The 13,286-nt window shown below is 43.4% G+C and overlaps 1 protein-coding gene across 2 annotated transcripts in view; it reads left to right on the top strand.

Annotated features, from left to right (window-relative positions):
* INSC (INSC spindle orientation adaptor protein) overlaps window positions 1-13,286 on the top strand; it is a gene marked incomplete at its 5' end in the record, with an annotated part of 108,716 nt that overhangs the window by 60,734 nt on the left and 34,696 nt on the right. Inside the window, 2 exons of one of the 2 annotated variants that reach the window (XM_080911384.1) lie at window positions 3,881-3,994; window positions 9,776-9,901. In XM_080911384.1, the coding sequence (XP_080767510.1) occupies window positions 3,881-3,994; window positions 9,776-9,901 (240 nt within the window). The remainder of the gene's footprint in view (window positions 1-3,880; window positions 3,995-9,775; window positions 9,902-13,286) is intronic. The other variant, XM_080911385.1, reaches the window with a different exon arrangement.

Raw genomic sequence — 13,286 nt, 5'->3', positions numbered from 1 at the left:
GAGTCACACCAAGGTATTTCATATTTTTTGCGACTATTATGAAGGGTATCTTTTCCCTTAATTTTTTCTCCACATGTTTGTCCTTTGAGTAGAGGAAGGCTACTGATTTGTTTGAGTCAATTTTACATCCAGCCACTTTGATGAACTTGTTTATCAGCTGTAGGAGTTCTCTGGTGGAATTTGTGGGGTCCCGTAAGTTCACTATTTTTAAAGACATTGTTATTTTTGTTGTTCTTTCTATGTGGTCTGTCTTTTAGGAAAGTATTTGTCACTCATCCCGATAAGTCAAATTTTTTTGTCTATAATTTTTGGTCTCTCTTCTTATAATTCAGAATGAAGTGTCTTTTTGGAATGTCTCCAATATTTTCCTGATTTTCTACAAAGCAAAAATTAGGCCAAATATTCCCTCCTAAAATTGACTTTTACAAATGTGTTCATGTGTATCAGTTACCAAGATATGTATGCTGTTCCTGGGGATAAAGAAAGGAATCTGATGGTGCTCAGGAATGCTGTGTTCAGGTCTGACAAAGAAAAGGACATGAGTAGGAGGAAAGACTTTGGGAATGAAAAGTAGAAGGCATCAGTTGGGGGAGACCTCCATACCACAGACATTCTGAGCTCCATCTCACCTAGAACTCATGCAGGAACATGATGGAAGATTCTGGCATCAGCAGAGGCCTCTGGGTCAGTTCTCTGCCTCTTTTAGAGATCTGGTACCTTCACTGACTGATAGATGATGACTCAAACCAGGTTTCAGATAAGACTGGATGACATACTTGCTTTGCCTTCTAGCTTTTATGGTTGAAGGAAAGTCATGTACACATCAGTAATGGGACTATTTGTCTTTAAAGTAGAAATGCAGAGTCTCAGGGAGTAGTTGTTACTTTTTTTGTTACTGTAACAAAGTGTCTTATAAAGGCAACTTTAAAGGAAGGAAGGGTTGCTTTTGGTATACTGTTGAACTGGGGATGCAGTCCATCATGACAGGAAAGGCACTTACGCAGAAATGTAAGGTAGCTGGTCACATTGAGACCTTAGTCAGGAAGCAGTGATTAATGCTGGTAGTAACCTATTTGGGACTCTGGCTCATGGTATGGTACCACCCACTTTCAGGATGGGCCTTTTTTCTCCAGTTAAACCTTTCTAGAAACACTCTTCTTGATGCACCCACAGGTGTGTTTCCATGGTGATGTAAAACCCAATAAAGCTGGCCACAAGGGTTAAACATCAAACTGGGGACAAAGCTCAGCTTCTAGGGACTGTGAGTGTTTGACCTTGATCAGTTGTGTGCATTTTAGGTTCCTCAAATATGAATTGAGAGTTGAACTGAAGACTGCCATTGTTCAGACTGACAATGTTCAGAGCTTCCTGGATTCTATAGAAGCTTTTGACCTGTTTTTACAAATTTATGCTGTAGGAAAGTATGCCTATAACTTATCTGTGTCCTTGAGATAAATCTGGGGTGTAATTGCTGTGTGTATAGACATTAACATGAATTTATTCTCAGACTTAAATGGTCTAATATTAGCAGTTGATTGCAGAAGACACTGGGCTTGAATTGTTTAATTTAATGATAATTTGCTTCAAGAGCAAACACTCATCAAGAACATTAGGTAATTATCATTTAGGTACAAGACCCCAATATATAAAATCTACATCTCCATTTAAACGTGTATTCCTTATGTAGCCGCTCATGGAAACAGTGGGAAGGAGCATAACCTGCCTGTTCATTACAAAGATTCATGCTGACAAATTTTGGCTAACAATTCTAGCTTTTGTTGGGTCTCTTGCAGGAGGTACCTACCAAATCTTAGAGAATCAAAAATTTTATTTTGAATGTAGTTTGCTTAAATACACACTTAATTTAAGACTATTCTATGCAGAGGATTAACATGCTGCATATGAAGAATTCTATGAGTTTAAATAAAGAAGAAAAAGGAGAGAAAGAGACCCAAATCTCGTCATTTGAATCATCTTATAAGTGGTGAAACCAAGTCCTAAGAATTTTGTCTCATTTTTCCAAGCCCACAAAATGATGACCATTAATGATGGTCTACTTTACTGTGGTAGGCTCCTCCAGACATTGTCTCTGTTGACAAGGTTGGGATAAGAGCATCCTCACCATGAGAGAGAGAGAGACAAGTGCTGTTTATTCCAACACTGTATAGACAAGGAAACTGAGGCAAAGAATGTCTATAGTAAATCATCTGCTCCAGGGTTCAGCACCACAAGTGGCAGAGCCGGGATCGGATGAACTCAGGCATTTTAGTTTCAGAATCTTCTCTTAGTCAGATGCATTCTCGATTAGCACAGAGAGCTAAAGACGAGCTGAGACTAGAGCCTGGATCTTCCTTCCAGAGTCCTTTCTGAAACACCAGGATGTCTAAAAAACATAGTTACCTTAATAGTAAAAATAAATAGTGTAGGCATTGTAGTGTGTGTCTATAATCTCAGCACACAGATGCAGAGGCAGGAGGATTGTAGATTCAAGGATATCTTGACTTGATGAGACTGTTTTAAGACAACATAAAAAAGGGCTGGGGAGATGGCTCAACCTGCAAATTGATTTATGTACAAGAATGTAGACCTAAACTCAATATCCCAGATCCACCCACGTTAAAGAAGCCGGGTGAGTGGTATACGTCTGACATTCTAGAGCTGAACCGGAAGACAGAAAGACCCTTTGAGCTCACTGACTGAATTGTTGATCTCTGGGTTCAGTGATAGACATTGTATCAAAATAATAGATGGAGAGAAACAAACATACATATGCATGTACACATGTGCAGATTCTTTCATACACATACATATGCATGCACAGATATATTTATGCATACATGCCCATATGTGGTTGCACAAACACATACACACATGCATGCACACATGTCCGGATAAACACATAAACACATACATGCACACTAGCATACCCACATGTTCAGACACATATATACAGGTATACACACTTGTACACACACATGCATATGTACAAACAGAGAACCACTGAAAGGATACCTGAGCTTTGCACCCATATTTTGCAGATTTTGTCTTCTCCTAGGAAGCCCAGGATGTCAGGTCTCCATATCCACAGTTTCCAGGGGAAACTTGAACAACTGCACTCATTAGTAGGTAAGAATAGCCGATAATCAATAAGTCACATGTGCCAAAGCTAATGGCTGATTATGAAATGATTTCAACTAGTAAGGCTTCACTCCCTTAGAAATTAGCCAAACTCTTTAGGAATCATCATCATATCTTATTAGTTAATGATTTTCCTGGCTCTTCATTAATTTTGTGGTCCTATATGCAACCTTCTCCACACACAGTAGAGTGTTTCATCTTTGGTGAGTAGTAGCATTCATTACTCTTGGAGTTACCTACCTGCCAGTAGAATTCTGGAGCCACTTTTTGTCATAGATATATTCCAGTGAAAATGTCCCCCAGGCAGGGGCGTGGCACTGGAGCATGCTTGACTCAGCCCTTGAACCCATCCCTGACTGGAGTTCATCCTTGTCTAACAGCTACCCAAAGTGAGAAAATTCTTTGGACGTATCTGTGGGCATTGGTTTTGCTGTCACACTGATGCTTATTTCAACCACGGTTTCTGTTGTCATTGTGAACTTATTGCATAGCCAACTGGTATTTGCAGAGGCAGTCAGGAACCAGGGTACAGCTCACTTGATCTCCATGCACTATTGGTTTGAAATGGTTCCTTATCTCTGCATCTGAGCTCAGACATCACCTACAGTTAAGGTCTTATCGCTCCCACAAGAAGGTGGGGTAGGATTGTAGATCCCACAGAGGCTATTAGAAGCAAGGGCCAACTGAAGATCAGTGGATAGGTGGGAATAAGTTAACTGACTGATTTTTCTTTTTTTCTTAGGCACTAGTGAGAAAAATTGATACCTCAGACAATATCTACATCATGGAGTCTACCACAGGGAATCTGTTCAGCCTGACCCAGGAGGGGGCTCCTTTGTGCCGCATCATAGCCAAGGTGAATTTCATGCCTATGACTTTCTTTAGGAGGCATTAATTGAGATTTTACTTGAATGCATATGGTAGTATTGGAGCAAAGGAAGTAGAGAGAGTATTTGGGCTCTCTCCCCCACAAATTCTATCATTCAGCTTGGTGGCGGGGTTTGGCCTGCAGAGGTCACATGATATTGTGCAGAACAAAGATATTCTTCAAACTATCAACTCCAGACTGGCAATTAAATGCACACAGACTTATCTGAATTTCTTTTAGAACAAAAGACACTTTATTCTTAAAAAATAAGTGGCAAATTTTGGCTGGCCCAAAACTTCCTATCTGTGTGCTGGTGCTGTTCATGTAGACAATGACAAACACCTGTCTCCCCCTCTTCCCCACCAACATGTTCCTCTTTCATGAAAACACCAGAAGGCAATTTGAATCCAAGCCAAAGGTAGTGTTTAACTTCCTGCTAGTTAGTCTTCTCAGAGGTCTGGAACCCACCCTGAGTTAACGTTGATTCCAGCATGCCCAGTGGGAGAAAGACCTGGGCAAGGACCATAGGTTGTTCTCATCCTGGCCCTGGTGTTAGCTTGCGGCAGGAGGCTAGCCAAGGCCTGGGGCCATCATCCCTGTCTTTGAGAACTGTGGGGATTTTAAGACACATCCCTAGTCCACCACAGTGTCTAGTCACACTGATGGAAAAATAAGCCTGCAATTGTCATTTTGTCAAACTCCAATGGAAAAGCAGCCATGGTGAGCTGTTTGTCCTGTTTGGTCACTGCTTCCTCCATTTCCTGACATCTCCCACTCTCTTCCCAGCTGCCCACACAGCTCCAGGCTCTCAGTGTAACCTGGACTTGACAGCCATGGCTAGAAGTTTCAGATATTTGTCCTGATGCTTTGAGCCACGCCCTACCATAGCCTCTCTAAGGGAAGCCTATTGTAGGAGTCTTGTTGAATATTAATGACAAAACAACAGAAACTTAAGCTGATCCAATTGTTCCTACCATGGAGGCTTTAGGCTGGTCCTTTTTGCATAGTTACAGTCTTTGGTCCATACACATCTGCTAAGATGAGCATCAGTGATCTGGTACACACAAAACCTCCAGCACTCACAGTATTTGAGCATCTTGCCCAACTCATGCTTGAAACCAGATTTTCCTACCCACGTTTTCTGCATTTCAGAAGATTAATTGCTGAAAACTTAGAGTCTTTCCCTGACAAGGCAAAGTCCTGGCTCCAAAAGCTCCATCTGTCTTAATCATCATTTCTTTCTTGGCTCCTGGTGCATCACACAATGAATGATTAACTATTCCTGGGTGAGCCTGTTGAAAGTCCGAACTGGGAGGCTTTGGTAAGAGCTGGAGAGACATGGAGCCTGGGGTTTCTAAAGCTGGAACTGGTCACTGTGCTGGTGCTGGTGATGGTGGTAGTGGTGGTGGTGGTGGTGGTGATGGTGGTGGTGGTGGTGGTGGTGGTAGTGATGATGTTGATCATGATAATAGATGTAGGCCATCAGTGTTAAAAAAGAACATGTGTTCTGAGTAGTTATTTAAACACAATGTTCTGAGTAGTTGTTTAAACTTACTCAAAGCCCTGTGTAGAAGCCAGAGCCCATTCCCACTGCATAGGTGGGGACATGGGACCCGATAGAATTTGAACTAGGCTGTGCAGCATTAAAGGCGATGTGTCTCTGGCTATTCTAAACTTCCTCATAGCACTGTGGCTCATTCCCCCTTGTTCTCCTCCCCACTCTTTTCCTCTCCTTTTTTTTCTTTCTTTCTTCTCATTGTCTCCTCCCATGTCCTACTCTATGTCTCTGTGTTTTTCATTAGTTACATGGAGACTGTGCTGCTTTTCTACTGGGTATCCCATCTGGTGAGCAGCCACCCTTAGATGTGTTAAGAGTTAAGATTCATACATTCTTTGTGTATTATGTGTGTATGCATGTGCACATGTGTGTAGGGCCACATGTCCATGCAGCTTCTCATGCCTTTGAAGGCCTGAGGTTGATGTTGCCTGTCTTTCTTGATTGCCCTCTATTTTGTACATGGAGGCAAGCTCTCTCAATTCAGAACTCACCGACTTGGCTAATCTAGATAGCAAGCTTATGCTGGGAATCCTTGTTTTTACCTCTGTGTGCTAAAATTTTATGAGGGTTCCTAAGACTAGAGGGCATTTATCTGGGTGTTGGGGATCTGAACACTGGTCCTCACAGTTGTGCACCAAGTGCTTTACCCACTGAGCCCATCTCCACAGACCCCATAATACATATCTTTAAAGGGAAGAAGCAGGTTTGCAAAAGGTCAGGGCTTGTCTGAAGTTCTGAGTTCAGAAGTTCATATAGAACTGGAATTTTTAACCAGGTGTTCTGATCCTAATTTTCTCCCCAACCTTACTGCATCAGGTCCTTGGGATGAAGCAGACTGAGGGTGAAAGTGTGGAGAAGATGCAGGGTTACCTTCCTTTTTTTTTAATTCTAGAAAATGGCAGGTTGAGTTCTAGTAGCAGAAGCACCATATGGAAGTCCAGTGTTGGAAGCATCCTACCTCAGACACTCAATAAGGAACTCTCATTGGAGTCCATGTGGTCTTCCTCATGACATTTCTGGAGCCCACTGTGAGCTTTTGGGCATTTCCATGTCTAAACTGATTCCAGATGAGCAATCTGAGGTCTGCCCTCTCAGTCTATCTCAACTCAGATACCCATGAATGAGCCATCATCTCATGATGATGGTTCTAATCTTCTCCTCTCCCCAAGCAGAGGACATAAAACTCTATGGTGCTGTGTCACAGTCACCTCAACTCCTCTGTGATTCCTTCCATCAGCATCCTACACACCCTAGAGTGGCCCCTGCCAGCATTATAACAGCTCATCCAGGCTGTCTGAATAATTTATACTGTTATGCATCTGGGCTTAGAGCCCAGAGCTTTCTATAAAATTAAATAGACCCAAGCCAGCAGCGTGATCTGCTAACTCAGGCTATCCTAGTGTCGCCCCAGAGTAAGTGCTGCTGTCAGATCCTGGGCTAGGGCCCTAGGGTTGCCCATGAGATAATCCATCTAAACTCGATGCTTCTCCTTCCTGCTTCCCACTGTCACATGCCCTGGACCTTTACATACATTTCACTAAGGACACTCCCACTTTCTGATCAGGAAGTCTTCTATAGCCTAACTCTCATGGCACTGTCCAGAGAGCTAGATCCAGGTCCTTCCACACGCATCACCTCTGCTGCTTTCCCCATGCAACAGTTACACAGCATTTTAACCCAAACTAATCAGATTTAGAGCCAGGACCTGAGACCTGAATCCCTTTATCCAGGTCTAGGACTTTTTTTCCTTTCTATAACTGAAAATGACAGAGAGGGCATTTTTCACAGGCTTGGGAAAAGTCATAATGAAGACCCAGTGCAAATTCAGAGCTCAGATAGATTTTCTGGCCTCGGTGCCTTCTGAGGCAAATGAGGCTGCCACAATCTTCCCATCTTTGATCTTAAGGAAAGGGTTCCTTAAGGAAAAAAAAAAAACACAGCACAATATAACACAACACAACAAACAAAAACTGAGAACAAACCTTCCAAACCCCAATAATTTTATTATATTTTGATAATTTTATAGTGCAACACAATTATTTGGATTATATCCACTCCCAACCCCTAGCTTTTCTAAGACATCTATGATTTTCTCTCAATCCATGTTCATTATTTTCTTTAAATGTTTCTGAAAATAACCTCTTTGTGCCCCTATATACTTCTGAGTATAGAGTCATCTACTGGAGTATGTATTTCTTAGGAACCACATCCTTAAGAAAAACTGATTCTCCCTCCCCCAGAATCCATCGTCCACTGTCCTAGCTCCTCAGTCAGGAGTGAGTGCTTGACTAGCTTGGTCTTGCATAGGTCTTGTGCAGACAACCATGGCTGTTGTGGGTCCTGAGTGTAGTGACTCTCTGCTCTTGAGGACAGAGTAAGATGGATCCTATTTGAGGCTGAGCACTCCACAGAAACCTAGCCCTTACACTCTGACAGGTTGTGAGTTTCTCTGCCCACTACACAAAGAGACTTCTCTGATGAAAACCCAGAGCTGCCTCTGGGTAGGAAGATACACATTAGAAATCAGAGAGGTTCTGTCTTGTCATTCTGAAAACTGTTCCCAGATCGGAGGGTTCCTGCTCTCTGCTCCAGGAACGTTGCCTCATGCTTCTTTTTATTGCATCTCTGTCCAGCTTTGTTCCTGATTTTAGAACCATCTCCCTTCCCTGCCAAACCATGAGTTCAGTATGGATTGGAACCAAGGCAGTGTCTGGCATGTGATAAACTACTATATTTTGAATCTATGAATGCATTTCCTAGCTCGTCCTCATCAAAGCAACCACTTCAGGAGAAAGTAGGAATCGGAAGGTTTGTTATCAGTGTTAGTTGATTATAGAACATCGGGAATTAGTTAATAACCACCCCCCCAAATCAGAGCCCTTCATTTTCATTCCTATAGTGGTCAGAAGCAAAACTCTTAGAGCAACTACGGATCTTGAGCCTCTGGAGTGGAGGGGAGGGAGATCTAAGGTTATTTCAGTGCAGTCATTCTGGGCTATAGTGGTCCTTGTTTCTCCTGAGGATGCTCACTCATTAACCTTTTACCAGGTATGGCTTTATCTCCAGAATATGGAACAGAGCTGGGTACATGGTAAGTATACCAAAAACAAAACAAAACACAACAAAACAAACAAACAAACAACAACAACAACAACAACAACAACAAAACCCTGACAGGGCGTAGTATTTTGCTGAACTCACCTTCCTATAATATTTTGGGAACAGGTACCAGGATAGGTAGACTCAAGAGTGATGGGCAAAGTTAAAAGTGACTATCTGATGGACTTAGATTCCCGGCTCACTCAGTGCCACCTCTAAGTACCCTCTGGCCCTCAGGAAAGGGAGAGATAGAGATAGATAGATAGATAGATAGATAGATAGATAGATAGAGAGAGAGAGAGAGAGAGAGAGAGAGAGAGAGAGAGAGAGAGAGAGAGAGAAGGAGTCAAAGCCAGAGGGAGTACCAACTTTTGTTCTGGATTCATAAGGTAGTGTCGCCATTGGTCTGTGAGTACTGTGGTGTGTCCCCTGTGTGGTCTGTTGCTGCTATCACTCTGTACATGGGAGGACGGTGTGATTACAGAATCCTTCTTATACCCATATTCCTTCTGGGATGCACACTACTGGGCGGTCTCCATGAGAAGACAGGAAAGAAAGATTCCATTAGCTGTTCCAACCAAAGACAAAGAATCTCACTCAAGAGCTGCAGGAGTGGCCTGAAAACAGTTGCTTTCTTCTATAAGCAGGAGTAAAGGTCAAGTGGATGTAGGGGAATTGCTTTCACCATACAGCCTTTAGTGGCTTGCTTTTTTTTATTGTCTGGTAAATACTGGATTTGATATAAAACTTCTTTTCTGCCTGCCTTCCATAACAGGGAAAACAGCAAGAAGAAGCATCAGGGTTGCTGGGATAGAGACAGACACTGAATTCCAGACTCTGCCCTTTGATCTGCTTTACCAGTTTACTGGACCTGTTCTGGTGACTGCAGGCTGGCTCTTCAGAGGGTTGACCTGAAGGGTCTTGATCCTCAACTCTATCTGTTGCTGGCCCCCAAAGCATACTTTCCATTTGGGCAATCAGGGATGAGGATTTCGTTGTTTAATTTGTGTGAAGAGTGACCGAGAACATGTCTGCCAAACGAGAGCTGTTAGTTATTACTGAGTCAGTCTAGGGAATATCACAGGGTAAAATCATTCTCTTCTTCTCCACAGGAAGGTGGGGTTGTAGCCCTCTTCAAGGTCTGCAGGCAGGACAGCTTCCGGTGCTTGTACCCCCAGGCGCTCCGCACACTGGCCTCTATCTGCTGTGTAGAAGAGGGCGTCCATCAGCTGGAGAAGGTAAATGCAGCTGATTCATGGGCCAAAGTCTGGTCCTCTTCCTAGAGCAAGTCTATCCTAATGCGTTTCCACCAGGCACTTTTCAGAAGAAACTATTAGGAACATTGACTGAAATCTGATGAAATGAAGTGGAAAGTGACTCTGGGGTCTAACTGGGAATGATAGGGTGTAATTGTCATCTCTGAAGCTTGTTGCCTCTGTCTGCTAATCTATGCCTAATTCTGGAAACTTGTAACCTCTATACAATCCAATCTAGGTTTAGAAAGCTTCCAAACTCTGAGACTTGTTGCTGAATAAGCTTGCCCTTTCTTGGTCTTTCTGGTCTCTGGCCAGATTCAACTCAGCTGTTCCAGCTGAAAGTCTGATGACTGATTTAAGCTGGCTTCTCTTGGCCTCTGACTTTTGCTCTTCTTGGCCTCAGACTAACTCTGGCAATCTGTTCTAATCTTCTGGCTCCTTATTCTATGACTCCTTTTGATTTTAATCTGTGTCTAACTTGTTCTCTTTCTACAACCTGTCTCTACAACTCTCCCAGAAAAACTAGCTTTTCTCTCCTCCTCTTTGCCTCCACTGCTCTCTTAAGCATCTTCCCTTCCGTCTCTCATCTTGTGAGAATTGGGCGTATTCTATTCTGTCAAATCTTTCTGATCTGCTTTGTCTGCCACTCAATTAGACATCACTTCAAATATTGGTACTTCTTTCCTCTACAAACTAACTTTACCTTCATTGTGTATTAAAGGTGTGTGTTAAGGGTTGATCCCTACCACAACTAGAAACTTTTTTTTATAGTAATTAACACAGTCTCATGGTTCACAGCAACAGAAGGGGACACTAAGCATTTTCTGGGTGGGGTGACTGGCCAAAAGAGTTCAGTACGTAGAGAGTGGCTTGAAAGTTTAGGATGTTTGGTCATTTCATAGCAGGATGCCAGAGGAAGTGAATCCAGGTCACTGGTGGGTGAAATGGCGAACACAAGATACCATTAGGTCCATCGCTAGTCAGTTTTCCAGCTTTGTGACGAAATGTCTGAGAGCATCAGCTTAAACAAAAGGGTTTAATTTGATTCATAGTTCAGTCCAAGGGAGATGAGATCTGTTGCACTGGGCTTTCGTTAAGGCAATGCATCATAGCTCACAGTGGTAAAGGAGATGGATAAGCTCGGTTACTTTATTATGTGTTATGTTATAGTAGCTATGGAAAGAAAGACAGAGGGAGGCAGCAAACAGACAGAGGACCTTTTGGCCTTTTGCATTCATTTCCTCTGGGCCTTGCCCCATGGTATGGCACTATCTACACTGAGGTCTTCCCCACCAATTCCACATGTCAGTTTTCTCTGGAAAATTCCTTATGGACACACCTGGACCTATGCTTTACTAAGTTCCTAGATGTCAACCTATCCAATCAAGTTGAGAATCAAGACTAACTAATCACATGTGTCTATGTAAGCAGGGAGGGCTCCAATCCATGAAGGACTACACAGCTTGGCTAGGAGAAGTAGAACCAATCCAAGTGCTTGCTGGACCAATTTATCACAGGAAGTGTGGGGTCAAAGAAAGAATTTGGTGTTCTGGAGGCCCTAGGTGCCTGTGTGTCATCCCAACCTGGGACAATACATCCAACATCAGCTACTCTTAAGTCCTGCTCAGGCTGAGTCTGGGCCTGCATACAGATCTGAGGGGCGCTAGCCTAGAGGGCTGAGGAGCCTAAACTAATATTAGAGGGTTTTCCAACCTGATTTGAATATTCTTGTAACTTAAAGCTCAGTGTGTTTCAGGACAGCTGTGGCAACTGTGGGATTTGGGATGCTCTGTATCTGTTCTTGAGGAACATGTATGTGCTCTGTTTAGAGGAAGAACAGCTTTTCTTCATAGATGGCTGTCAGCTTTCCCAGTTTCTTTGCTTAGGTCTGGACTCCTAGGCAACCAGCCATCTGCCTCCCCATCCTCCCTCTTCTGAAATCCATTCCCACGAACGGGCAGCGGAGTAGGAAGCGCTCTTTGTTGAGGTGGAAGGTGAACAGTGAGTGATTTGCAGCCCAAGGGTTTGTCTTTGAATGGAGAAGCCATTTGTGTAAGGCCACACAGCAAGATAGCAGAATGTTTTCTTCCTACTTGGTTAGAAGCTTTTGGACTTAGGGGTATGCTGAGAGTCCTAGATTCCAGGTAATACGTTGAGGTTAGTGATACCCTAACCTGGGCTCTGGTACTCAGTGAGCAAATAGGCTTGGAGGAGGGATGCTAGTTGTTTCATGCCTTATAGCTAAGGTTGTGGGAGAGTTCAAATCAAATCCTAGATCCCAAGACTGAACCAGTTGTCATTTCTGTCCTTCACAGTGTGGATGCATGGGGTTTTGTGTGTACACTTGTTTGCATGGTGATGAGGCAGACAAACTCAATGCAGGGAATGGCTAAGTTTACGTGATGTGTAATCTGCCATCACCCCAGATCCTGTAACTCTTTCCTGAATAGGAACTAAATGGCCAGACGAGAGGTTTGCCTCTCATTTTCTTTCATTCTGGCTTGGTAGGGCTTGGCAGGGAGCATAGAGGAGTAAGTAGGGGACTGAGATAACCGGACCTTCAAATGCGTCAGATGCTTGGCTTTAGTGAGCTTTCGGGGCGGCAGGAGGAAAACAAGTTAGAAACACAGAAGCACTTTCATAGAAGCAGCTGCTATGGCTGGAGACAGTCCATTGCCCCTGTTCAACAAAGCCAAAAAAAGAAAGGAAGGAAGGAAGGAGGGAAGGAAAGAAGGAAGAAAGGAAGGAAGGAAGGAAAACAGCCATCTTTTCTAGAGCTGGGTTGGCTGAATATCATATGTTGCTTTCTGAAGATGAGGGTAAAGGATGCTAATCAATGAGACTCCCAGTGTGTGCTGGGACCTGGGATACTCTAGTGCACACAGGCCTTCAATACACACCAGTGACTTATGGGCTGAGCACTGTAAACTCCTCCTTTTTCTAGATGAGGAGCCAGAATCACAGAGAGGTTTGTGACTTGTCAACAATCACCCCATTAGCAAATGTTAGAGGCAGGGTTTAAGCCTTGGTTCCAATGCTACTCTGCGTCCCTGCCCTGCTTGCTTCATGAATGCTCGAGAACACTAAAAAGTTCCTGTAACTTAACCCAGGTTCCTTTGTCCTGCCCCCAAAGGAAAAGAGATGGTGGGCATTCCTCTCCTCCAAGTTAGATTGCTAAGGGTTGATAAATTCCTGGTGTCCTTCCGTCACCCACTTCAAGTCACTTAGTGCTGCTCCTTCCTTCTGGTTGTCAGTCTTCCACTTCTAATCCACTCACTTGGCCCTTCATACTGCCCAATGCTCACTCTCCAGATGAATCCTTTTATCACTTGTCCATTGGGAAGCCATCTTGCCAGTGCAGCTGAGC

The sequence above is a fragment of the Micromys minutus genome, assembly GCF_963924665.1.
Source record: "Micromys minutus genome assembly, chromosome: 2".
NCBI lineage: Eukaryota > Metazoa > Chordata > Mammalia > Rodentia > Muridae > Micromys > Micromys minutus.
Note: the sequence above shows the minus strand (reverse complement) of the source record. Positions and strands in the feature narration are given on the sequence as shown.